The 24,618-nt window shown below is 45.6% G+C and overlaps 1 protein-coding gene across 3 annotated transcripts in view; it reads left to right on the forward strand.

Annotated features, from left to right (window-relative positions):
• The window catches only part of LOC126184978 (TBC1 domain family member 22B), a 154,209-nt gene that overhangs the window by 18,591 nt on the left and 111,000 nt on the right, over window positions 1-24,618 (forward strand). For all 3 annotated transcript variants that reach the window (XM_049927678.1, XM_049927679.1, XM_049927680.1), the window contains exon 3: window positions 13,631-13,761. In XM_049927678.1, coding sequence (XP_049783635.1) covers window positions 13,631-13,761 — 131 coding nt within the window. The remainder of the gene's footprint in view (window positions 1-13,630; window positions 13,762-24,618) is intronic.

Here is a 24,618-nt window from a genome sequence, read left to right on the forward strand (position 1 = left end):
CCAGGTCACTTAGCAGATTTCCCCCCCCCCCCCCCCCCCCCCCCCTAGGGGGTCCACAACTCTTTTGTGGATATGTGCGTAGCGAGCACGGGACCCCGAGCTAATGTGGCCTTCCTTCCTTTCTGGGCTGCATACCTTCTCTTTCCGCATCCTTCCCCATCCCTATCTTCGCCCCTCCTCCCCTCACCTCTGGCTCTTTCCTTCCCTTTCTCCCCATCTGGGAGTATGGTTTGTGCCTACGTCCGGAGACGGACGCTCGTAAATGTACTGCATTCTTCGCCTTCCTTGCTTTTATGTCTTCTTCCTTCCTTTGTCCTTCTCTGTCTTCTTCCTTCCTTTGTCCTTCTCTTTTCCTTACCTCTTCTCTTTCCCTTTCCTCCGCTGCGGCGTTTGAGACCTCTCTTCCTTCCTTTCCCTTTCTCTTTCTTCCTCCCTGTGCGTGTCTGAAGGCCGACCCACGCCTTTCGTGCGTAGCCGGTGACGGGGTAACGGGTAATTCCCCGCCCCGGGTAGACAGGTAGGACACGTACGTACCCCCTGGTAACGGCCAGGCCCAGGGAGGGGTGATTACCCGAGCTGATACCTTCCGAAACTGCCGATTGGTCCCTCCGTCCGTTTGTCGGGAGGTGTGACCTGAGGTGTGAACAATCACCTAAGGCGGGAGTGCCCTCAGAGAGGGCCCCCACAAGGGAGGAGCGCGCCATCGGAGACGCCGGTAATCATGGGGGATTCTTCCGCAATGGTTTCCTCACCTTCCACTATGTCTGCTCACAAACGTAAGTATACTGAGTCTCAGCCACAGACGATTCTTCCATCGTTGCCACAGTTCCTTGTTGTTTCTCGGACTGATGAAGGTCAAGACTTCTCCACGGTCAACCCTTTCATTATTCAGAAAGGTGTCGACGCAATTGCCGGTCCTGTAAAGTCTTGTTCCAGATTATGGAATGGCACCCTGTTGTTAGAAACACACAGTGCCCTCCAGGCACAAAAATTGCTGCGTACTTCTCTGCTCCACACCTTCCCTGTCCGGGTGGAACTGCACCGTACCTTAAATTCCTCGCGTGGAGTCGTTTATACATGCTCCCTCGATGGATTGTCTGACGAAGAAATTCAGCACTATCTGTCTGACCAGGGCGTAACGGCAGTTCATAGAGTAATGAAACGGGTTGACACGAACATCATTCCAACCCGCACTGTCTTCTTGACATTTGATAAAGTTCAACTCCCATCGAAAATCAAAGCAGGCTATGAGATAATTTCCGTTCGCCCTTACGTCCCAAACCCTACGCGTTGCTATCGATGTCAGCGGTTCAGTCACACCAGCCAGTCCTGTTCCAATCCAGCCAAATGTGTTACGTGTGGCAAGGATGCCCATGAGGGTGCTTGTCCACCTCCATCCCCTCGCTGCATCAACTGTATGGGTGACCACGCTGCTTCCTCTCGCGATTGCCCCGTTTTTATGGACGAAAAGGTCATCCAGGAAATAAGAGTGAAGGAAAAGGTGTCGACCTTTGCTGCTCGAAAATTATTCGCCAGTCGCAAGCCCACCGTGCCTCAGACAGGAAAATACAGCACTGTCCTTGCTTCTCCTCGGCCAACAAAGGAGGCGGCCATGCAGACTTGCGACCTCACCTTTAGTGCCACGGTCGTCAGATCGGCCAGCGCAAAGATCGCTCGTTCAACCTCACCACTTTCGCCTGCCCACTCTATGGCTCACCCTTCGTCGGGTTCTGCTAAATCTCAAGCCCAAAAGTCGGACGCCAAGTCTTCGAAAAAAGAGCATACTCGTGAAGAGTTTTTACGTACCGCAACTTCACAACCATCGGTTCCTCCTTCATCTAAACAACATTCTTCCAAGAAGGCTACAAAGAAACCCAGTTCCTCTCCTTCTCCACCAAGGCGTGTCCCATCTACAGCACCACCTGGCGGAAATCGCCCTCGGCCGTCTTCAGTGTCGCCGAGGCGCACTGCTGGTGGCCGGTCAACCGGCCGATCGCTGGTGGCAGGGACTGCTCCTGACCAACCTATGGATCAGGATCTTCTGCCTTCGGCTGAATGCCATTCCATGCTGTCGGTTGCTAGCTCTGAGCAGTCTTTGAGTTGACAGCAACTTTGGTCACATTCCTCCATTTTCTGTTCACCCTATGTCCATTATCCACTGGAATATCCGTGGCATTCGAGCCAATCGGGATGAATTGTCGGTCCTCTTACGCTCCTACTCGCCGGTCATCTTCTGTCTTCAGGAAACAAAGCTGCGTCCCCATGACCGCTTTGTTCTCCCTCACTTTCAGTCCGTCCGATATGACCTCCCCTCTGTTGAAGGCACTCCAGCCCATGGAGGACTCATGATTCTTCTCCATGATACTCTCCATTATCACCCAATCTCCTTAAACAGTTCCTTCCAAGCTGTCGCCGTCCGTCTTTCCCTTTCTGGATACACGTTCTCTCTTTGTACTGTATACATTCCATCATCCACACCAATGGCACGAGCTGATCTCCTTCATCTTCTTGGTCAGCTTCCACCCCCCTATTTGCTGGTTGGGGACTTCAATGCCCACCACCCGCTTTGGGGATCTCGACATCCTTGTCCACGTGGCTCTCTATTGCTAGACGTCTTCCACCAAGCGGATCTAGTTTGCCTCAACACTGGGGTCTCCACATTTTTGTCTGCCTCCACGACAAATTTATCTCATTTGGACCTTGCGGTCGGTACTGTTCCGCTAGCTCGGCGCTTCGAATGGTTCGCCCTTGATGATACACACTCGAGTGACCACTTTCCATGTGTCCTGAGACTGCAGTCTCCACTGCCATATATGCGCTCGCGACGCTGGAAATTTGCCCAAGCCAATTGGACACTTTTTTCGTCTCTCGCGACATTCGATGACCGTCGCTTTCCCAGCGTCGACGATGAGGTCACACATATTACCGACGTTATTCTTACAGCTGCGGAACGTTCAATACCACGCACCTCCGAATTGCCCCGGCGCCCCCCAGTTCCTTGGTGGAACGAGGCATGCCGTGACGCACTACGTGAGCGGCGACGTGCTCTTCGCAATTTCCGTCACCATCCTACTTTGGCCAACTGTATCCGCTATAAGCAGCTCCGTGCGCGATGCCGTCGCGTCATCCGCGATAGCAAGAAGGCAAGCTGGAAATTCTTTACTAGCTCATTTAACACCTTCACTCCCTCCTCGGAAGTTTGGAGTCGGCTTCGACGGTTCTCAGGCGCGCCTAGTTTCTCCCCGGTCTCTGGGCTCACTGTCGCGCATGATACCTTAGTGGACTCCGTCGCAATTTCTAACTCGTTGGGTCAGCACTTTGCTGAGATTTCGAGCTCTTCAAATTACCCGCCAGCGTTTCTCCCGAAGAAACGTGCAGCAGAAGTGCGACATCTTGCTTTCTCCTCTCCAAATCACGAAAGCTACAATACTGTTTTCTCCATGCGGGAACTCCAACATGCAATCTCTTCTTCTCGCTCCTCCGCCCCAGGACCGGATGGAATCCATGTCCAGATGTTGCTGCATTTATCAACCCATAGTCTGCATTACCTCCTTCGCCTTTATAATCGAATTTGGACCGACAGTACCTTTCCCAGACGGTGGCGGGAAGCTATTGTCGTTCCCGTTCCGAAACCTGGAAAGGACAAACATCTCCCCTCTAGCTATCGCCCCATTTCTCTCACGAGTAGTGTCTGTAAGGTTTTGGAGCGTATGGTGAATTACCGTTTAGCTTGGTGGCTGGAATCCCGCAGTCTTTTAACACCTGCCCAATGCGGATTCCGAAAGCATCGTTCTGCAGTTGACCACCTTGTTGCTCTCTCCACTTACATCATGAACAATTTTCTCCGGAAACGCCAAACGGTAGCAATATTTTTTGATCTGGAGAGAGCATACGATACCTGTTGGAGGACAGGCATCCTCCGCACACTGTTCTCTTGGGGCTTTCGAGGCCGGCTGCCCCTTTTTCTTCGCGAATTTATGGCAGAGCGCACATTTAGGGTGCGGGTGAACACTACTCTCTCCCGTACTTTCTCCCAAGAAAACGGGGTACCCCAGGGTTCCGTGCTGAGTGTTGTTCTGTTTGCCATCGCCATAAATCCAATTATGGATTGTCTCCCTCCTGATGTCTCGGGCTCCCTCTTTGTGGACGATTTTGCGATCTACTACAGCGCTCAACGGACCAGCCTTCTTGAACGACGTCTTCAAGGATGTCTCGATCGCCTCCACTTGTGGAGCATCGAAACTGGCTTCCGTTTCTCACCCAGTAAGACCGTTTGTGTCAATTTTTGGCGACGTAAGGAGTTTCTTCCGCCCTCCTTACATCTAGGTCCTGTCAACCTTCCGTTTTCAGACGTCGCTAAATTCTTGGGTCTTACGTTTGACAGAAAACTATGCTGGTCCTCCCACGTTTCCTATCTTTCGGCTCGCTGTCTGCAATCGCTTAACACCCTCCGTGTCCTGAATGGTACCTCCTGGGGAGCGGACAGAGTGGTCCTTCTCCGCCTCTATCGCGCCTTAGTGCGCTCGAAATTGGATTATGGAAGCATAGTCTACTCCTCTGCTCGGCCGTCTATTCTTCGGCGTCTCGACTCTATCCACCACCGTGGATTACGTTTAGTGTCTGGAGCTTTTTACACTAGCCCTGTGGAAAGCCTTTATGCTGAGACTGCTGAACCTCCGCTGTCCAATCGGCGAGCAGTCCTCCTGAGTCGTTATGCTAGCCATCTGTCTTCCATGCCTGCTAATCCAGCCCACGACCTTTTTTTCGACGCCTCCTTTGATGTAGGGTATGCAGGCCGCTCCTCCTCCCTACTACCCTCGGGAGTCCGCTTCCGTCAACTGCTCCATTCTCTTTCCTTCCGCTTTCCTAAAACCTTCTTGACAACTTGGGGTACAGCACCGCCTTGGCTCCGTCCCCGGATCTGCCTGCTCCGTGACCTTTGTCAATTTCCCAAGGATGGTACCCCTACATTTGTTTATCATCGGGCATTTGCTGCTCTATGTGCACAAATGACGGACGCCACATTTATTTACACCGACGGCTCGAAAACATCGTTAGGTGTAGGGAGTGCCTATATTGTTGGCGACACCCCAAATCGCTTTCGGCTTCCCGACCAATGTTCGGTTTATACTGCGGAGCTTTACGCTGTTCTCCAGGCTATCCACTTCATCCGCCGCAATCAGCGGATACAGTACGTTATCTGCTCAGATTCTCTCAGCTCTCTCCTCAGTCTCCAAGCTCTTTACCCTGTGCACCCTCTGGTCCACCGGATTCAGGACTGTCTGCGCTTGCTCCACCTGGGGGGCGTCTCGGTGGCGTTCCTCTGGCTCCCGGGACACGCTGGTATCTGTGGGAATGAGGCGGCCGATATGGCGGCCAAGGCTGCAGTCTCTCTTCCTCGGCCAGCTATTCAGTCGCTTCCCTTCACCGATATACGGAGCGGTTTATATCGCCAAGTTGCTCATTTATGGCATGCGCATTGGTCGGCACTTCCCCGTAATAAATTGCGGGAAGTGAAAGCCCTTCCTTGCGCTTGGACCTCTTCCTCCCGAACGCGTCGTCGGGAGGAGGTAATTTTAGCTCGACTCCGGATAGGGCACTGTCGTTTTAGCCATCGACATCTTTTAAGCGGCGATCCTCCCCCACTCTGTCCCCACTGCTCTCAGCTGTGGACGGTAAGACACCTTTTAATTGAATGCCCCTATTTTAATCCGTTACGCTCCCGTCTACAGCTATCGCCTGATTTATCGTCGATTTTAGCAGATGACACGCGCTCAGTCGACCGCGTTCTCCAGTTTATTAGTGACAGTGAAATGACGTCAGTCATTTGAAGCTTTTTTTGGGGACAACCACCCCCTTTCTGTAGCAGATTTTTAAGCATTCTTCTATTTTTAGTTTCTCCAATTTTCTGACTTTGTTCCCATTGCTGCTGGTTTTCAATTTCGGTTTTTTACTGTCTTAAGTCACGGGCTGGGCGCTAATGACCATAGAAGTTTTGCGCCCTAAAACCACAAACCAAAAAAAAAAAAACTTAGCAGATTACCTTGACTGGGACGCTGTCACACGGTAAGAATGCTGCAATTTGAGGAAGTTGTCTTGCAGCATGTGGAGTGGGATCCTTCTATCAGCACTCGTGCAATTGCATGTAACATGGGGACAAATCAGACGGATGTAAGAACAGTCCTTTGAGAGCAATTGTCATGTCCATTTCACTTACGGTGTGTCCACAACCTGGAACCAGTTGATTATCCACCCAGAGCACAGTTTTCGCAGTGGTACCTGGAACATTGTGAAATGCATCCTACATTTCCATCCTCTGTGTTGTTTAGTGATGAAGCAATGTTCGGGCGTGATGGAGTCTTCAACATGTACAGTTCTCATGTTTGGAGTGAGGGTAACCCACATGCAACAGTTACTAGCGCTCATCAAGTGCGGTTCTTCGTTAATGTGTGGGTCGGTGTTGTTGGGGACTGTTTAATTGGGCCGTATCTGCTACCTAGGCCATTAAATGGCAGGCACTATTACAATTTTCTCACCAGAGCTTTGCCAGAATTGCTGGAAGACGTCCCGCTCCCTACAAGACAATGCATGTGGTGCCAACATGACGGGGTGCCGGCACATTTCAGTCGTTGTGTGCGTCGATTCCTGGACTGACGGTTCCCAGAAATGTGGATTGGCAGAGGTGGTCCTGTACTGTGGCCTGCTCGATCCCCAGATATGTCCCCTCAGGACTTTTTTGTGTGGGAAGAGGTGCGCAAACTTGTTTATGCAACTCCTGTTGCATCAGAAGAGGATCTGGTTGCCCGGATAGTAGCAGCAGCAGGAACAATTCAGGATTCCCCTGGGGTTTTTGCCCGTGTCAGACAGAACATGATCCAACGGTGTAATCTTTGTTTACGTGTCAATGGAGGCATTTGTGAAAATCTTGTTTGTTGGTTTGTTGGTTTAATTAATCTGCCGCCAGAGAAATCTTCCTCTACCGGTTTTAATACTCCTCATAGGAAAAAATGACATTAGGGAAAATTATTAGTTTTGATGTCCCCTACAACCTCCCAGAGTTTGTCAGTTTAAATACTTTTCACCCTGTATAAAAAGGAGAAATGTTACAAAATACCTTGAAACATTTTTGACTGATTTACCTCAGATTTTTATACAATGCTTCAGTTTTCTTTCTTGCAGTCAGTTTTAGCTACGAAAGCAGGGCATTTAAACCATTTGACAAATTGTTTTTCCCATGTATACCCTTTCAACTCATATATAATTTTAAATAAAATTTGGATACACAACAATGTGCTGTTTTGTTTTCTTCATCACAGTCAATTTTAACAGAAAACACCCCTTCACAGATTAAAACTGTGTGAAATGCTGTCGTTGAAGCTACTATCCTCACAGATGCAACAGCTGGAGAGGTCTCTCCCATAGCTTGTATACCAATGATTCCAACTGATTTACCAACTCATCTTAAGTGACTTCAGTTCCCAGTCAAGGTTTTGTTTGCAATAATAATAAACAAGACTCTAGGTCGGGGGAGGGGGGGCAGGAGGAGGGGGGGGGGAGAGAGAGAGAGAGAGAGAGAGAGAGAGGGGGGGGGGGGCAGATTAGGACGTTTTTTCAGTTTTCAGTTCTAATACATATGTAGCAATTGCAAAGCATTGCCAGGTCCACTAGTGATGTTTAAGAATTAAAACATCAAAGTTTAAGATTAGAATAAAATCTGTTGTGGAAATTTAACTGATATGTAGTTCCAATAAAGATTGTATGTTGCCAATGCAACTATGTAGATCTGAAGATGATCCAGGGAGATTGAAACCAGTCATACTGTAAAAATGTGCGGCTGGGACTGAACAATAAATGATGCATGTATATTTTTTCGTATTGATGCTGCATTCTCTCATGATGAATATGTAGGCTGTAGTTAACTGAGAACATATTGTCCAAAAATACTTCTCCCTCCTGATCTATTTCTTGCAAGTACTTTTTCTCTTCCACTAATTAAAAGTTCATACACTGACACATGTAGATAGTGTCTGTAGCTCTCTGTTGTTATGTCAGTAGGTAAAAAAAGTAAATGAGTTGTACTGTGTTTGAAAGACTTTAAGAATTGATGGGAACTGATGTAATTTGTCTGTCTGGATACGACACAGTGATATGGGTAGATTTTTTCTGTTGTAATACTGCACAATCACATGGATAGAGAATCCAAGTACAAATGCTTGTAAACAATACTTGTCTGTTAATGTTGTGAAATATGACACTTGTAATTGTATAACTACCCTACTGGGAAATGGGTGGATTTTTTATGAATGGGTTTGACATTTTATTGTGTCATGTGAAATACAGAAAGAAATGATTGTTGATTGGTAAAGATTTTAATAAAAATTTTGTAACACAGTCTTGTAAAAAAAAGTGATTTTGAGATGCTAGCTATTTACAATTTAGCATCGTTGATAATTTTTTTGTCAGTAAGTGGAAACTAAAGAAACACATGACTATCCTGTGGTAAATGGCTTGCCAAATCGTGATGTACAATTAATTACTTTACATATCTTTGATACATGTGCATTTGAGGGAAACATTTTGCAGACAGTGAGTGTGAGTAATGGCTAAACTATAGATTTTGGAGAAATCTTAAAAATGTTGACCAGACTGAAGCTAAGTACCAGTCATAAATTTGAGATACTTCCTCGTAAATCAGTATTAGTTTTAGTAAACAGCTATGAAAGTTAAATCAAATGTTATCAGAAAAACCTTCAATTACTCCAGGTGTAACATACCGATTTTTCACACAACAATAAATAATTTGTACTTTGTTTGATGGCACAGAAGGTATTGTTGAACTGAAACACTATGTACATGCAATGAAGTAGCACTTCCTAATGCATGTTAAAGCATGAGTACTGTCAAAAGTTTGTACAGCATTAATAATACACTGACTGGAAAAAAATCTCAACACGAAGAATAATTTATGTAGAGTAATGAAATTTTGGGAATACATTTGTCTAGGTAACATATTTCAGTGATTAACATTGCAAGCTCACAGGTTAATGTAAGTGTGAGATAAGCCATTGCAAATGTGAAATGTTGGTACATTAATAACCAGTGTAACTGCCAGAATGTGATTACAGACACGCATGCATTGTGTTGTACAGGTGCCTGATATAAGTTTGTGGGATGGAGTGCCATGCATGTTGCACTTGGTCAGTCAATACAGGAATGGTTAATGCTATTTGTGGAAGACACTGGAGTTGTCATCTGATGATGTCCCATATGTGCTTGATTGGAAACAAGTCTGGTGGTGGAGCAGGCTAAGGCAACATGTTGGCACTCTGTAGAGAAGGATGGGTTATAACAGCAATATGTGGGTGAGCATTATCCTGTTGGAAAACAGCTCCTGGAATGCTGTTCACGAATTGCAGCTCAGCAGGTCAAATCACCAGATTGACGTACAAATTTGCTGTCTGGGTGTGTGGGATAGCCACAAAAGTACTCTTGCTGTCTTAAGAAAACGCACTGTAGAGTATAACTCAAGGTGTAGGTCCATTGTATGGTTGGTTGCAAACCCTCAACTGACCTCTTCCTTACCCAACATATGGTCATCACTGACACATAGGCAGAACAATCTCTCATTAGGAAATGCAGCAGACCTCCAATGAGCTCTCACTTGACACCACTGAAGTCGCAAATGACAGTGGTTTGGGGTCAGTGCAGGGCATCTGGCTCAGAGCTGTCCTTTGAAGTAACCGATCTGTAACAATTCATTGCATCACTGTAGTGCCAGCTGTTGTACACGTTGCTGCAGCAGATGCAGTATGATGTCCCAGAGCTATATCTCGAACATGATGGTCTTCCCTCTCGGTAGTGCTACGGTACGGGGCTGTCCGGAGTCCGATCTTCTTGCATCTGTACATTCTCGTGACCACTGCTGCCAGCAATCGTGTGCAGTGGCTACATTTCTGCAAAACTTACCACAGCATAGCCAAAGAAACATCCAGCTTCTTGCAGCTCATTTACACAACCTCATTCAAACTCTGTGAGGTGTTGATAATGCCATCTTTGTCACCTTAAAGGCATTTTTGACTACCGTCAACTCACCACCTCCAGTCTCTAAGGAAGTAACGCTCATGACTGTCACAGTATGTATTTAAAGCAAACCTAACTTGCATGCTCATAGTGACGCTACTGGGACCACTTTCATGCAATTGATGGTAATTTGAATAGCCATTATCTTTCAGATGTAGAAACATGCCTAACAACTTTTGTTTATGTTGCAGAGTTACTTCTTGGGGTGTGTGTGTGTGTGGGGGGGGGGGGGGGGGGCGTGTGTGCGGGCGTGTTCCCTCGCCCATCGGCATATATCCACATTTGCAGCTATACGCCACAAACCACCTAATAATGTATGACAGATGGAGAACACTGATTGTAGTTACGACTGGGAAACACTCGGGTATGAACCACACTCTCATTGTACCTATATGTTATCAGTTCGTTCTCCAAAAACATAATGACTGGTGAAATGGTAAGAGAAGACAGTCCTACGTAAGGCAGATCAGAATGCTAGCCGAAAGTCATCAGTAGGTAACAACAAAGTCCGAATCACAGTCCAGGAGAAAACTGTATAGCACTGGGTGGTCATAAATAGGTACCGGAGAGCTTCCTGTGAATATTGTCTGGTTGACATATGAGAATCTGGTGGTATGTGGCAGACCTTACATCTGCTGGGAGGGTGTTTTGCCTTGTAACTTGGCGCCAGTTGATGTATCCTTCCACATTGCACCCAAGGGCCTCATCAGATTTATGTATAATTATATCAGGTACTTCATTTATACTTCTGGCAGGATTACAAAAAGACAACTATTGGTAAGCATATATCTGTATCTGTACTCTGCAAACCACCTTACAGTGTGTGGGACAGAGTACTTTCTGTATTCCTATCACTCCCCCCTTTGATGTTCCTGTCTTACAGGGTGCATGAAAAGAACAAATGTTGGTAAGCCTCCTTGTGAGCTTGAATCTCTTAGATTTTACCTTCATGGCCTTCTCATGAGAAGTACGTAGGCGGAAGCAGTGTGTTGGTTAACCCTTCCAGGAATATATGCTATCAGATTTGTAACAGCAAATCGCACTGTAATACAGAATGGTTGTCTGGTAGTGTCTGGTTTTAGATGAGCATCTCTCTCATGCTTTCGCTTTTACGGAATGAGCTTGGAGCAAAATGCACTATTCATCTTTGGATCTTTGCTCTGTCAGTCATACCTGGTAAGGGTCCCACACTGAAGAACAGTACTTAAATATCTGTTGAACAAGGGTTTTTTAAGCTACTTCCTTCATGGGTGGCTAACACTTCTTGAGGATTCTTCCAAAGAATCTGTCTGACTTCTGCTTCTTGTATGATTAGTTATAGCTCGTTGTTCCACTAACATTGCTCCATATTCATTTGCAGTACATAACTAATGTAATTCTTATTTAAGAAACAGAATGCAGTGTGTTACTCTAGGCTGTTGAAGTAATCTGCAGTGAGATGTCACTTCATGTGGCTAGGATTAGTTATGATGTGTGTTGCACAAAAATCGGTCATAGTTGTGTATTACTCATTTGTGGTGTACACAAAACTACGTTTATGCCCAAAGATTTCCCTCCATTAAGACTGACATGCAATGGTCTGTTGCTAGGAACTCTTCCATCCACTTTGGTAAATTTAAATTGTGTTTGTAATATCACAGTGCAGAATCGTATCAGATGCCCAGTGATATTCAAGGAAGACAGCATCAACTTATGCTCTGGTATCTGCTGCCTTCTGGGCCTTGTTGCTTAATAGAGCAAGGTGGGTTTTATATGATTGTGGCTCCATGCTGATGCTTACAGAGGAGATTTTGGATCTTCAGAAAGGTCATAATGTTGGTGTTACGGTCTGCAGTCTAAAGACGTTAGTCTGTCCTGGGCAAGCTTCTTCATTTCTGCATAATTGCTGCAGCCTATGTCCATTTAAACCTGTTTGCTGTAGTCAAGCATTGGACTCCATCTACAATTCCCCCCCCCCCCCCCCCCTCTCTCTCTCTCTCTCTCTCTCTCTCTCTCTCTCTCTCTCTCTCTCTCTCTCTCTCTCTCTCTCTACACCCACCACTACCAGACTGACAATTCCTAGATGCCTCAGGATGTTTCCTATCAACCAATCCCTTCTTTTAGTCTAGTTGTTCTATAAATTTCTTGTCTCCCCAATTTGATACAGTACCTACTTACTAGTTATCCAGTCCACCCATATAATCTTTAGCACTATCCTGCAGATCATTTCAAAATCTTCTGTTCTATTCTTGTCAGAATTGTTTGTTGTCCATACTTCACTTCATAAGATCGTAATTTGCAAGCATAAAATTTGATCCAGAATTCATGCAAGGCACAGAAAAGTTGTGACTCTAAAATATGTAATGTCCGTTACCACATGAAACTTCCAGGCAGATTAAAACTATGTGCTGGCCTCAGAATTGAACTCAGAAGCTTTGCCTTTCACGGGCAAGTGCTCTACCACGAAGTTTCTTATCAGTGCACACTCCACTGCAAAGTAAAAATTTCATTGTAAGCCATGTCTTTGCAATATCCTTTCTTCTGGGACTGCTATGCTTGTGAGGTTTGCAGGAGAACGTCTGTAAAGTTAGAAATGTAGGAGATGAGGTACTAATGGAAGTAAAGCTGTGAGGACAGGTTTTGAGATGTGCTTGGGTAGCTCAGTCAGTGAATCACTTGTCCGCAAAAGGCAAAGGTCCTGAGATTGAGTCTCGGTCCAGCACACAGTTTTAATCTGCTGGGAAGTTTAATATCAGTGCACGCTCCACTGCAGAGTGAAAAGTTCATTCATTTGTCATATATTTAAAACCTAATAAATTATGTGTGATTTCCCTGATAGATTAATGTGTGCTTTGGTTAGATGCCAATGCAAGAACAGGAATTCCAAAGAAGCCAATACCTACCATCCTTTGTCTCTCAGTATGTCATTTTCCCAAATTTTTTGTGAAAGGAATGTATGCAAAGGTTGTCGTTCACATTGCAATCATGGGGATGATATGGTAATTACTGTTTGAATGTCCAAAGACATATTCTACTTGGACAGCTATTTACTTATCTCTTCACCTAGCACATAACATTTTTGAATCATCAATTACCACCACGTAGCATCTTCTGAGACTTAGAGTTATTTAGTTGTTGCCCATAATGTTATATTAGAGAAATTGTTTTTTGAATACATGTCTTGGTACTCAGTCTTTGCTGCTCGTATGCTTTCTTTTTCTTTTTTCTTTATTTTATTTTATTTTTACCTTCTTGAGATACGTATTCATCCCCTCTTCTAGTTAAATTCATAGAAAATATTATAGTTTTAGCTAAGTGACAAGCACGTGCCGAAGGATCATGTGCTTGACAACTATACTAATTGGATTGTGAGAAAATTGCTGTAGCAGTGATGACTTTCTTGGTTAACTAGTCAAAATGATACTAAAGTTACAAAAATTGTAAAATAAACGTAAAATAATGTTAAGGAGTCTGACATTCATTTTCTGAGTTTTAAAAATTGTATTTAGTATTGTAGTATGATTAAATTTTTATGGTACTGTTGTGAAAATCTGGTTATGACATATTCCAGACCAAGCCCCAAAAGGGAGTCCAGACCACAGAGGCAGCGAGGTGCATCAAGCTCAACTTCATTCCAAGATTTCCAAGAAAGCGTCAGTGATGCATGGGATATAGGTGATGATGAATTTTGTGTTATATCAGGTTTGTTGAATTTTTTTTTATACACCACAAACAAGTAAGAAGAGGCTGTATGCCTTGTTGCCAAGCCTTCCTCTTGGACAGAAGTTTGTCTGCTTGCATGTAAGTGACATTATTTATTGAAGAAGCTTTTCATTTGGCCTCATAATGATTATTGGATAATGTTCCTGATCCTTCTAAACAGAAAAATCTGTGGTGCTCCCCATAAATCAAATCTAGGACCTGTATGTTAAATGACATTTCCACCTGATTACTCATGTGCAGGTATGCTGAATGATATTGTTTTTGTTTTGAAAATGCTTCTTTTATCATATGTACTGCAATGACTGTGTGCACTTACAAAGGGACCACGCCTACACGTCATCACCAATTTCATCCAAATTTATGATATATGCAAGGATTGGTAAAAAAAAAGTGACGAGCAGTAGTTCCATATAGAAAGTTCCATTTAGAAAAAAATAGCATTTTTGGGTCAGGGGAGGCACGGCCATTTATGTTAGCGGTTGGCACAGGGAGGCATCAGCCATTTATGTTAGCGGTTGGCACAGCAGGAAGAGAGCAGAATGGTAATTCATAGGTCATGGGATCTAGTCCCTATGCGGAAAACTTTATTTTCAATTTTTCCATTACTTACACTGCAAATAAACCGTAGTAGTTCTCAGGATACTGTATTTATTAATATTTTCATAAAAGGAAATGCAAAGGAAATTTTGGAATTGCAAGTAAATTTATAGTTAAGGATCGTGAGGGATACTCAAGAACTTCATATATAAAATTCAATATATAATTTTACAGTTGATGATTTATACATGCTGGACAGTATTCATCGTAAAAACGATGGTAACATTATTCAAAAAGATTTCGTGCTTGCAGCCGATCGTCGTTAGCTTCCATCCACGATATTTCAACTGGACAACTGGCAGCCATCCTCAGGTGAGCCATCAAAGGCTGACGAAGACGCCCTCCGTTCCGCAATATATAGCGTGCAGCGAGTATTCTGCGCATGCGTCAAAATCATATTAACAGACAAACCACACCACCTGCCAGCAGCGCCCTCGCTGGTAGAACTGCAGAACTCAGCTGTCTTTGGCGTTGTCAATTGCCGCGGTCATCAGAGTACTCTGACGTCTTCATCTGGAGCAGATCTTAGAGATGATGGGGTTCCACGCATTATCTAGCTGGTAGCCATTGTCACGGTTCATAAAATTGTCTGTCATGTGAATTTCCACTGATTCTTTTATGACACAGTCCCAAAAGGATGTTGTTGTGGCCAAAATTGTTGTCTTGCCATACTCCATTGAGTGTCCAGTGGAAATGCAATGCTCAGCAATTGCAGACTTGCTAGGTTGCAAAAGGCAAGTACAGCGTTGATGTTCAGTGCAACGTTCTTCTACTGTTCGCAATGTTTGTTTTGTATATGACGTGCCACACTGACAAGGTATTTTATAAATTCCCACCTTCCGCAATACCAGATCGTCTTTCACTGATCCCAGCAGGTCAGAAATCTTCGATGGTGGATGGAAAATCACTTTCACTTCGAAACCGTGGAGGATTCTTGCAATTTTGAAGAAAATGTTGCCAACAAAGAGAAGAAAAGCTAAAGATTTAGTAGACGTGCTCTCTTCTTTCTCCACTCCCTGTTTCTTTGGCTTAATTGCAAGTGCCTTGCTAATTTGCCTTGTAGAATATCCATTCTGTTTGAAAACCCTCTTCAGGTGGGCAAGCTCTTCAGGCAAACTATCTGCATCTGACACTACATGAGCTCTGTGTACCAGTGTTTTAAGTACACTCACTGTTTGCGATGGGTGATGGCAGCTGGACGAATTTAAATACAAATCAGTATGTGTGGGCTTTCGATAAACTGAATGCCCCAGAGAGCCATCACTCTTCCGTCTAATTAGCACATCCAAGAAAGGGAGGCAACCATTTTCCTCTAATTCCATGGTAAACCAAATGTTCTCATTAATGGAGTTGAGGTGATCTAAAAACTCCATTAATTTTTCTTCTCCATGAGGTCACACTACGGAAGTGTCATCCACGTACCTCCAAAAAACAGTTGGTTTGAGGGCTGCTGATTCAAGTGCTCTGTCCTCAAAATCCTCCATAAAAAGGTTGGCCACCAAGGGAGACAAGGGGCTACCCATGGCGACACCATCAATCTGTTCAAAATATTCTTGGTTGAACATAAAATACATTGAGGAGAGAGCGTGGCGAAACAAAGCAGTGATTCCCACCTGAAACTTATTGCCAATCAGTGCCAAGGAGTCTGCAAGGGGTACCTTTGTAAAAAGAGACACCACGTTAAAACTAACTAAAAGATCAGAAGTACTTAGACAGAGAGCCCCCAGTCTGTTGATAAAATTGGCCGAGTTTCGTATGTGATGTGGACATTTGCATACAAATGGCCTCAGCAAAGATTGGCTAAATCGTAAGTGGGGCCCCCAATATTGCTCACTACTCCGATGGACGTGGCAATTGACAACGCCAAAGACAGCTAAGTTCTGCAGTTCCACCAGTGAGGGCGCTGCTGGTGGGTGGTGTGGTTCATCTGTTAATACGATTTTGACGCATGTGTGGAATATTCGCTGCACACTATATATTGCGGAACGGAGGGCATCTTCGTCAGTCTTCGATGACCCACTTGAAGATGGCTGGCAGTTGTCCAGTCAAAATATTGTGGATGGAAGCTAACGACGACCGGCTGCAAGCCCGAAATCTTTTTGAATATTTAGTTCGCCGGGAAAAATTTTAAATTTCACATCAGATGGTAACATTATTTTTCCCGCCATTTTGCATGTGTTGTATACATTGCATTTTTCATTTACATGATTGTTTTAAAAAGTTTCTATATAAAGCAAACTGTTTGTATTCATAAAAGGTTCTCTCTTACTGCAGTTTCACAGCAAACCACACACAATGTATCATTTCGCAAAAGAAAGGCTTGGATATATGGTGATGTACAATGGAATAAACTTTGACACAGTCTTTTTGGGGTGTGATTTCTTTTTTCCTCTTGATGGGATAAGAGTAGTTTTGAAGCTTCTTGGTCAAATTCTTTAGCTGACAGTGAAACTGAACATCGCAGTATTGTACGAGTGTAATGCTTTTTTTTTTGGGGGGGGGGGGGGGGGGAGAGAAGATCACTTTAATACTGCATGATGGCTATCCTTCATCATTTGGAAAAATGTTGTCATATAATTGTGGATTTGCTTGCCTGCCCCGTGAGTCAATTGTTCTCCTGCACATAGGGTTTCATCAAATAAAATTAGGCATTATCTTGGTTTATTTGCAGTGTAAGTAGCATGAAAGTTTCCGCTGAGGGACGCGATCTCACAACCCTCGGATTACCACCCTGTACTCTTACCGCTACCTGGAAATTACGCTAACATAAATTGCTCATTCCTCACCTGACCTGCACCAGAAATACTATTTTCTTCTAAATTATTGGCCATGTGGAGCTTTCATTTCTGGCCAAGTCTTGCATATAACATAAATTTGGAAGAAATCTGCAATGACAAATTGGCATGGTCCCCTTGTTAAGCAGAAATGTTGTGTTTGCATATTTACACTTGAATGCAAGCTTAAACTACTTCGGTAGGATTGTGTGTAAACTGTGAAACCGTAAACGAGAACTTGTTTTATCTAGATAACTAGCTGACTACCCAAAATATGCTGAGTAGGTATCTATTTCCATCTTTTGTTAGCCTATCTCCTCCTCCCCTCACTCTCTGACTCCCTAAGGGGGCACATGGTTCTTTCGTGAGTTCGTGCATGGCACACATGGGGCCCCGAGCTATTGCAGTCAATTCTTCCTTCAATGGCTGCATTTCCTTCACCCTGCTCTCCCTCCCTATCCTCGCTCCTTCGCCGTTTCCGTCTCCTTCCCCTCTCTCGGTATTCTGATTTATGTCGACCTGGCTATCCATCTGGTTTCCTGTATTGGTTGCAGTTTTGTTCCTTTTGCCTGTTCTTTCATCCTTTTTGGCATTTAGGTCCTGACTTGAGGTTTGACCTCCACTTCAAAATTTCCTGTTTTTAGTGTGAGCCAAATGGGGAAGAACTCCTTCCCTAGCATCTACGATGTGGATTCCTCTGCCCCCTTCCATCCCCTCTCCCTTTCTATGTGGTGGGGCTGTTATGTACCCATATGGATGACCCCCCCCCCCCCCCCCACCATGACAACACAGGGATCACACTACTGATACCTGAGCTGTTCCCTCCGCATGTATGCCAAGGAGTGGTTGCTTATCTTCTTGGAGCATTGGAACTCCCGGCAATGGCTACCATGCCAGATGGCCCTTGCTGTGGCTGGATGGTGCCCATGGGGAGAACCCCTAGTCGGAGTGGATGGTATCAGGGCAGATGCTTGGCACATGAAGCGTATCGAGCTGCAAAAATCTGTCCATTCTCAAATGGCCATCTCTTCGAATGGTGAAGGATCATCGAATGCTGCTTTGTATGACCCAGCAACCTTCCCTCCCCTGACTACACTGTGGGAGGAGGGCCAGGCTCGCCATCTTGGGACGAAACCCTTTCCCCATTACCTCGTCTGTACTAGGACAGATGGGGACACATTCAGTGGCACAAAACCATTGTTTTTTGTGGAAAATATCGAGGAAAATGTTTGTGAAGTGGAGTCTCTTAGTAAGATGTGGTTGCGCTCCCTGTTGTTCAAAGCTTCTTCTGCCACCCAATCCGCAGCTGTTCATGCCTGTGATCATCTTAGCAGTGTCTCGGTGTCTATCACTCCTCACAAATATCTGAATATGGACCAGGGAGTAATTTTTCATAGGGACCTCCTCTTGCAAACTAATCTGGAGCGGTGTGGCATTCATTTTGTTCAACGTGTGCAGAAGGGTCGCAAAGACAACCATACTGATACTGGTGCCTTCATTCTGGCTTTCGAGGGGACACCCTCCCAGAGAAGATCAAGGTTATGTGCTACAGATGTGATGTGAAGCCGTATGTTCCTCCACCTATGAGGTGCTTTTGGTGCTTACATTTTGGGCACATCTTCCCACTGTACGGCGGACCCTTTGTGTGGCGACTGTGGCCTCCCACTCTATGAGGGAAGCCCCTGTGTTCCACCACCTGTGTGTGTGAATTGTGCTGACCGCCACTCCCCTCGCTCGCTGGATTGCTCGGCTTGCAAGAGAGACAAGAAGATCCAAGAATACAAGTCCCTGGATTGCCTGTCTTATGCTGAGGCTCACCAAAAGTATGAGAGACTCCATCCAGTGTCTCTATCTTCAACTTATGCCTCTGTTACTCCATTTCTTCCTCCTCCCTCGTCCTTACCCCAGCCCTGTCCCCTTCTCCTCTCCACCTCCCCTCAGTTCCCATGATCTCCCATCAGGGAGCCTCCCCCCCCCCCCCCCCCCCCCCCCGGCCAAAGAAGTGTCCCCTTCTTCAGCATCTGACGGTGATTGGGCTCCCTCCTTGGACACCTCTCCTTGGTGTCTCTCAGGCCAGAAGATTCTTACCACCACTCGGCCATGAGGCGCACCATCTGTGCGCCCCCAGGTCACCTGCTCTGGTTCTAGATCTTGTAGAAGCCTGTATCCCCCTATGCCCTGCCCTGCTCCACCTCAGAAAGAGAAGAAGAAGAAACATAAATCCCAAGACAAGGTGCCCCCGGTGGTGCCATCTCCCCCCTCACAACCTGAGTCTAATATCTTATTTATTGATGTCACGCCATCCTTGTCGGTGACAACTACTGATAGTGACCTGACCTCCTCCTTGGCTTCTTCATGTTTACTTTGGACTCTTGCCTCATGATCACCCAGTGGAATTGCAACAGATACCATCGTCACCTACCAGAAATGCAAGGTCTTGTCTCCTCCTATTCTGTGTTCTGTCTTGTTCTTCAAGAAACTCATTTTCATGATGACCACTCTCCAACATTTCATGGTCATCGGGCATCCTGTCGGAAACGTGCTGGCCCCGGAGTAGTATCTGGTGGGATCTGCATTTTGGTTCGCTCCGATGTCATTAGTGACTGGATCCCCATATGTACCAACTTGGAAGCGATAGTGGTTAGAGTGCATAGGACTCTGGCTATCACCATTTGCAATGTCTACCTCCCTACAGGTAGGCCACTTCCTTACATTGCACTGTCTACCTTAATCCAGCAACTCCTGCCTTGTTTCTCCTCCTCGGTGACTTCAGTGTCTACCATCCACTGTGGGGGAGTGTCACTTCAACGTGTAGGGGTATCCTAATTGATCAATTTATCGTGGACCTCGATTTGTGTCTCCTCAATGATGGTTCCCCTACCCACTTCAGTGCCACTCGTGGCATCTTCTCTTCTATCAGTCTCACGATCTCCTTCCCTGCTCTTGTGGCTTCCCTACATTGGTCATCCCCTGATGACCTTTCTGACAGTGACCACTTTCTATTGATTCTATCATTCCCCTGCTGCCACCAGTCAGACAGGCCCCCACGGTGGGCATTCCGCCAGGCCAGTTGGCCTTTATATACGTCTGCTGTGAACTTTGACACCTTCCTCTCTAATTCTATTTCTGTAGTTGTGCAAAGCATCTTTGCCACTATTCCTCATGCTGCTGGCACTGCTGTCCCTCTATTTACAGGTCCCCCTCTTCATTGACCGGTACTGTGGTGGACTAAGGATGTCACAGTCACTGTCCACAACAGCCGACAGGCGCTGCATCGATTTAAGCGACACTCTTCACAGGCACGGAGTAAAAAGGAATGCTGGGAGTGCCATGTTTCCTCCCTAGGGATGTATGCCTCTTCAATGCAGGTTTGGTCCGAGCGCCGTAGCTCTCTGGGCCACCATCTACAGTCAACTGTCCAGGGCCCGAACCTCCTAGGTGCTCTGTGCACTGATCCATTGGTCCTCACAAAAGACCTCGTGACACATTTTGCGATGGCATCTCTGTCGTCTTCCTACCCTACTTCCTTTTTCTGGCAGAAACACAGAGTAGAACAGACCCCCTTCTGTTTCGTCCTGCACTAAGTTGAGCTCTATAATGCGCCCTTCACTGAATGGAAATTGGTGCAGGCTCTTAGCTCTTCATGAGACACAGCCCCAGGTCCAAATTTCATCCACAACCAGATGATCCGACACTTGGATGTTCCCCAGAGGCAACAGCTCCTCAGGGTTTTCAGCCACATTTGGCTCACGAATGCTTTTCCGTCACAATGGTGAGACAGCATAGTTATCCCTGTCCTTAAGCCTGGGGAAAACCCAACATCTCTAGACAGCTACCACCCAATTAGCCTGATGAATGTACTTTGTTAACTGCTTGAAAGGATGGTCAGCTTCAGATTATGTTGGGTACTTGAATCTCGGGACCTTTTGTCCCCGTATCATTGTGGCTTCCGGGCAGTGCAATCTTCGACTGACCATTTACTCCGATTGGAATCGGCCATTTGGCAGGATTGTACTCGCCGCCGGCACCTTGTTGTTATCTTCTTTGACCTACATAAGGTGTAAGACGTGGCTTGGCACCATCACATTTTAGTTACCCTCTATGACTGAGGGGTCTGTGGTCCCCTTCCAGTTTTTATCCACGAGTTTTTATCTCACCGGCTCTTCCATGTTTGGGTTTGAATTGGCGCTCCACTCAGCTCCCCTCAGATTCAGGAGAATGGTATCCCACAGGGTTCTGCACTAAGGGTCGCACTCTTCCTCCTTGCCGTCAATGGGCTTGTGACCTCTGTTACCCCGGCATTGTATGTCGACGATTTTTGCACCTGGTGCAGCTCCTACTCAGTAGCATCTGCTGAGCACCAGCTCCAAGGCACCATTCGATGGTCCTCTGTGTGGGCCACTGCCCATGGCTTCCAGTTTTTTCCCTTCAAAATGTGGGTTATGCATTTTTGTCATCAACCCACAGTACACCCTGATCCAGAACTTTATTTAGGCAACCAGCTCCTCGATGTTGTAGCACAGTCCCGTTTCTTGGGCCTTATTTTTGATAACAAGGTGACATGGCTGCCCCAAATTTGCAACCTAAAGACTACATGTATGGGGAAGCATAGTTCTGTCTGCGTCCTGGCCCACACATCTTGGGGTGCAGACTGTTCCACGCTTCTTCATCTTTACCGTGCTCTGGTCTTGTCCAGTTTAGATTATGGTAGTCAGGTTTATAGCTTAGCAGCTCCTTCCACTTTGAAACTCCTTGACCCTGTCCATCATTGTAGAGAGAGAGAGAGAGAGAGAGAGAGAGAGAGAGAGAGAGAGAGAGAGAGAGCGAGAGAGAGAGAGAGAGAGAGTGTGTGTGTGTGTGTGTGTGTGTGTGTGTGTGTGTGTGTCTATTGGTGCCTTTCGCACTAGTCTTATTGATAGTCTCCTCACAGAAGCGGGCATTCCCCCTCTACACCTCTGATGGAGCCAGCTCCTTCTTTCGTATGCAATCGCCATTCGCCAATTCCCTGACCATCCTGTGTACCCTGTGCTCTTCGCCAATGAGGGATGTCTCTCTTTTAACACTCGCCCACTGGTGGGATTGCCGGTTGGCATGAGTCTCACATCCCTCTGTTGGGATCTCCATCTCCACTTACTGGACTGCACCCTGTGTCTTTCCTCCCATTAACCCCCCCCCCCCCCCTTTGATGATGATTAGACCACAGATTGGAGCAGATCTATTCCAGGGTCCTAAGGTCTCTCTCTGTCACTCCTGTGGTTTACCGGCGTCTTGTATGTGCCATCCTCGCAGAGTTCCAGGGTGCCACTATCTTTTACACTGATGGTTCTAAGACAATTGATAAGGTGGGATACGCTTTCAAGTTTCCTACTGGCTTTGAACACCATTTATTGCCGGCATCATGTAGTGTGTTCACAGCAGAGCTTCTAGCCATTCACAGGGCCCTCCTTGTTGATTCTCAGGCCTCCCCTCACAGTGTTTTAATTTGTTCAGACTCCATGAGCAGCCTGCAGGCTATCGACCAGTGCTACTCTTGTCACCCTTTGGTATCTGCTATCCATGACCACCTCTCTGTCCTTGCGCGTGCCGCCTGTTCAGTCATCTTTCTATTGGACCCAAGAGAATGATCTGGTTGACTGCTTGGCTAGAGAAGCAGTTACTTACCCCCTTTCCCTTTTGTGATTCCAGCTGCGGATATACAGATCTATGTCAAATCTCTGTTTGCCCAAAAGTGGAATGCTATCTGGAGTGCTGCTGCTCATAGTAATAAACTCCGCACAATCATGGAGTCTACAGCAGTTTGGCACTCTTCCTTCCGCTGCTCTCAGAAGGAGTCCACTGTTTTATGCCATTAATGCATTGGTCATATGCAGCTCACCCATTGTTTCCTCCCACATTACGACCCATCCCCACATGTAGTTTTGGAGACAGACTGACGATATCTCACATATTGGTGGATTGTCCCCTTCTTTCAGCCCTTCGTGTTAAGTATAGTCTTCCCTATTCTGTAAATTTGATATTAGCAGACGATCCATGGATGGTGGAACTGGTCCTCAGTTTCCTGTGTGAAAGTGGTTTTTATTTCCAGATATAATTTCCAGATATAAAGTTCTACTTTAGTCTTGGAGCAGGAGTAGTTTGGTTGTGGTTGGGACTTCTTTTACAGTCTTCTTGGTCTGAGACCCCATGACCACCCCCTTCTTTCCCAGTTTTAAGATTTGGTCCCACCTTTTATGCCTTTACTGTGTGTGTTTAATGATCACTATTTTATAATTTGACTCCTTTGACTGGATCCATCCGCTTTTAGCAGACCCTCTTTCTTCTGTGACTCACTTTCTAATTGCTGGTTTGATGATCTTGTCGTATGGTCCCATAACCCCTCTCATTTAATCAGTCAATCAATCACTCAGTCTCAGACCATCTCCTCCTTTCTCCTCTCTTTCCATCTCCTCCTTTCTCCTCTCTTTCCATCTCCTCCTTTCTCCTCTCTTTCCATCTCCTCCTTTTTCCTCTCTTTCCATCTCCTCCTTCCACCTCTCTTTCCATCTGCTCTTCACCACCTCCTCTCACCATCATCAAAGTATCACCCCCACTCCAACACCAGGCTGGTGGCTCTTAAGCCCACAGCATTTCTTTCCAGATAAGAAGTAACATGTGTACCAAGTTTGGTTGAAATAGATCCGGATTTTTAAGAGGAGCTTTTTACATATGGCTTTGCCAGAATACATGCATGTCACATACATTTAACATGTTTCGTGTACTAAAAGTAGTATGTACAATCTACATATCGTGTTTACTATAAAATTAATATTTAGTGCTGTGCTGTTTAGTGTTTAATTTGAAGGGCTATCGTTAAGGAATACAAGAATGCTGTAAACTTAACTGCTGTATGATATACACTCTGTTATTGCAGCTATGGGTTGGTTGTACCAATCAATATCGGACGACGATATCGATTCATTACATAATGACGACGACGACGTCGTGTGTGATGTCATAGATGTGCATACAAAATTGAATTTGTTTTTATACTATTTTTGGAATGTTGGTAATGATGACAGATCTGTAGTATAGTGTGATGTCTGTGTTAACAGTAGAAGGTGATAGTTTGGTCATGGAGAGCCGGCCGGAGTGGCCAAGCGGTTAAAGGCACTACAGTCTGGAACCGCCAGACCGCTACGGTCGCAGGTTCGAATCCTGCCTCGGGCATGGATGTGTGTGGTGTCCTTAGGTTAGTTAGGTTTAAGTAGTTCTAAGTTCTAGGGGACTGATGACCTTAGAAGTTAAGTCCCATAGTGCTCAGAGCCATTTGAACCAATTTGGTCATGGAGTAGGTGAGCCCTACAAATGTGAATACAGAATGACATAGAGATTGGACAAAAATTTTGAAGCACTGAGAGAAATGCATGCTTGAACACAAATGCAGCTGCTAACCAAGCCTGCAGGTGGCATTATTGTATTTAACCAC

The sequence above is a fragment of the Schistocerca cancellata genome, chromosome 4 (assembly GCF_023864275.1).
Source record: "Schistocerca cancellata isolate TAMUIC-IGC-003103 chromosome 4, iqSchCanc2.1, whole genome shotgun sequence".
NCBI lineage: Eukaryota > Metazoa > Arthropoda > Insecta > Orthoptera > Acrididae > Schistocerca > Schistocerca cancellata.